General features: G+C 36.4%; 1 protein-coding gene across 1 annotated transcript; it reads right to left on the bottom strand.

Moving 5' to 3' along the window:
* Positions 1-437: 437 nt before the first annotated feature.
* LOC133288649 (protein NRT1/ PTR FAMILY 8.3-like) lies at positions 438-2,792 on the bottom strand. The gene is made up of 4 exons (XM_061486460.1): positions 2,515-2,792; positions 1,985-2,090; positions 1,694-1,911; positions 438-998 (listed from the first exon to the last, which is right to left on the bottom strand). The coding sequence occupies exons 1-4, from the start codon at positions 2,566-2,568 to the stop codon at positions 438-440; spliced, it is 939 nt and encodes a 312-aa protein (XP_061342444.1). The 5' UTR covers positions 2,569-2,792.
* Between the last annotated feature and the right edge of the window lie 435 nt (positions 2,793-3,227).

The raw sequence follows: 3,227 nt of genomic DNA, 5'->3' as shown, positions 1-3,227 counted from the left end.
GTTACAACAAAGGTGAGAGTCCTAAAGCAGAAAAAAAAAAGTGGAACAAGGATTATAGCAGGGGGTGCCCATAATCACCTGATGAGAGTAAATCACCAGATTGTGTTCTGCTATCTGTTCTGAACTCCAAACACTAGATAAAGCTGGACAATATTAGTTATCCTATCCTATCAGGCCTTATCTGGTGTACAAACAAGGCTTAAAGGTCTAGCTAAGCTGTAACTGGCCAGTCAGACCCTAACATATATAACTTCTATTTCTATATCATTAGAGCAGCGCTCATACTTCACGCAACATTACCCTTAAATTCTTCACACAACATTTTAACAAGAATATTAGGAATAAGTTAACATGCACAATAAAGTACTCCTATTCCTATTTTGTCATAATGAAAGCTAATAAAACTACAACAGTAAACTCAAAAGTAAACAAAACAATTACCTTAGTTCATCAGTATGCTCCAGTTTCCGACTTCCTTCAATTACAGAGCTCTTGCCTGGTGTTTCATACAGGAGACTAATATCCTCAGGGACAACCAGATTTTTCTTCTGGACTGATGCTACCACAACCTGGCACATTCTTGTAATAGGGCTTCCCCCTGGTTTTTGAAACCTGTAGAGGGGTGTGCCTAAAAAGAAGCTTCCAATAGCTAATCCCATAAATATAGCAGGAATGCCGAATCCAAGACCCCAGCCTGCATTGTCTTGAATCCACACTATAAAACTGCTTGATACAAGGGCTCCTATGTTGATAGAAAAGTAAAACCAGTTGAAAAAAGATCCCTTCTTAATCCTTTCCTGGGGATCGGTATCATCAAACTGATCTGCCCCAAAAGATGACACACATGGTTTTATGCCACCAGTCCCAAGTGCAATCAAGTAGAGACCAAAGAAGAACACAGCATATTGTGCATGAGTAGCTGAAGGGCATACAGAATCAAAACACTCAGCAGGCTTCAGTCCTGGAACAGATGCAGAAAGCGTCAATGTACACATCCCCTGCACAAAACAGCCATGTTATATATTAAAACATGTAAAGACAATTGAACAACAAATCATATAGAAGCAAAGGATGCACAGAAAACAAAATGATGACAAAGAATACCATGCTGATATAAACACCAAGTGTTCCTAATATTAACCCTAAAACTTTTCAAACGTGAGAATGCATTTGAGAATTATATCTGGTGCTTAAGTTGAATCCTTAATTCCATTTTTCTAGTAAGAGATTTCCTTTCTTCTAGGATAAGAAACTTAAATTTGGAGTAGAAGCAGTGCAATGGAAGGAAGAAGTTTGGATCATAGTAAATCAAAACTGTTCTTCTGATTCTCCCTTTCCCAAATTTCTTTGACAGCATAATATTTGCTTTCCTTCCATACCTTCATCATTGTATAATCGTTTACTACAACATGCATAAAAGAATTCATATTCCTCATAAACAAGACCTAGAAACAGTCCCAATAACATTCTATAATCATTACAAGTTACATTGCGCAAAAAAAAGTATAATGAATATTCTTTGACTGTGCCCACAAATCTTATGCAAATATGAAACCTTGGCATACTCCAAGTATGTATTTTGTGTCAGCTCTCTACGAAATTGTATAGGACATTTCCAGCTGTATATCAAGAGGTAGATGTGTGTGAAAAATTATTTGACTAGGAGAATACAGCTATCTTAGTTTGTAATTACAATGAAATATATCGTGGAGAAAACAGCAATTGTCCAGTATCGTCCCAAGTAAGAATCTGCTACAACAGCTCCAATGAGAGGTGTAAGATAACAAGTGCCTTGCCAAGTGGTGACATTTCTTGCAGCAGAGACATTTCCTTCGTGTAGTTTGCGGGTAAGATAGGTAACAAGGTTTGTTGCAATGCCATAGTATGCCAAACGTTCGCAACACTCATCGCCTGAGATTCAAATTACATAGAAATGAGATCAACAAAAAAAATTATGATGCATAAGAGAAATGAAAAAGCTTACCTAGGATAAATGGGCAAGCTCTCCAATTGCCAGTATTCTGCTTAAGAACAGGCCTCCCTTTAAAGTCAACTGAACCATCTCCTGTGTATTGTCTGCTCTCTCCATCCTTCAGATGTAATATATTCAATTGTTAATTATAGAGCAAAATACCACTTCTTCCCAAAGGTTCAAATAGAGAAGAGTCAACAAAGGCACTGACTATATGAAACATTTCCGTTTTCCACAATTTTAATCTCGAAGATTAACATTTGATGTTTAGCTATCGAGGGTATAGGAAAAGGGAAAAACAGGGAAAAATTTTATTTATTCTGCAAAGCCAAATCTGATGTCGACCAAAAACATCAGCCCAAAGCATACACAAAATCCCAAATTACAAATTGTGAGAACCTGGGTCAGGTCAAACTGTTCTTACAAGCTCGCTGATTCAATTTAGAAATTTAATATAAAAAAAAAGGTAGAACTTGACATGGGTAATCAAAAACTAATAATCATACACCAGTTTATGGAGAAAGATGGAGAGAAAGGGGAACCTGAAGAAGAGGAGCCTCTTCCACAAGCGATGAATCATTCTCCACAGAACCCATATCTTTGTTTAGAAGCCTCTCTCTTCCCTTCGAATTTGAGAGAGTGAGAGAGAGAGATGTTGCAATTTATGGATAATTAAAAAAGATATATCCTCGGAATGCTCAATAAACGCCGCAACTGTTTTATTGTTGCTTGCAAAATGAACCAAAAAGCATGATGTGTGTGTCAGTTAAGATGATAGATAGACGCAACTTGGTAGAATATAAAAGGTCAGAGTGAGAAACCCGAGATACGAAGCAAGCCCAGTTCTGAATCTTCAACTTTATCTCTAATTATTTTCCCCCCTATAACATCGCTGTTGAAAAACAAACTTTCATAACCAATGCGCATCACAACCATTTTATTTTTTAGTACTTTTTTTGAAAAAAATAATTTTTTTTTGTTTTTGTGTTTTAGTTTATGAGGAAAAAATATGTTTGATAACATATTTTATTTTTATTTTGAGAATGAAAATTGAGTTTGATAACACAATAAATAATATAATAAAAAATAATTCTTATTAAATATAAAAAAATTTGAATCATTACTCTCCTTTTCATATGGTGTGGTTGTGGTGGTGATGTTGACGGCGGGTGGCATGGTGGTGGTGGCGGCGACGGTACGGTAGTGGTGGTGGCAGTAACATGGTGAAGAAAGTGGTGGTGGTTGTCACGACAAT

The sequence above is a fragment of the Gastrolobium bilobum genome, unplaced genomic scaffold, assembly GCF_033153095.1.
Source record: "Gastrolobium bilobum isolate Gb01-03AN ecotype WA unplaced genomic scaffold, APGP_CSIRO_Gbil_v1 utg12205, whole genome shotgun sequence".
NCBI classification, from domain to species: Eukaryota; Viridiplantae; Streptophyta; class Magnoliopsida; order Fabales; family Fabaceae; genus Gastrolobium; species Gastrolobium bilobum.
The sequence above is the reverse complement of the archived record's forward strand: the minus strand, read 5'-3'. Positions and strand labels throughout refer to the sequence as shown.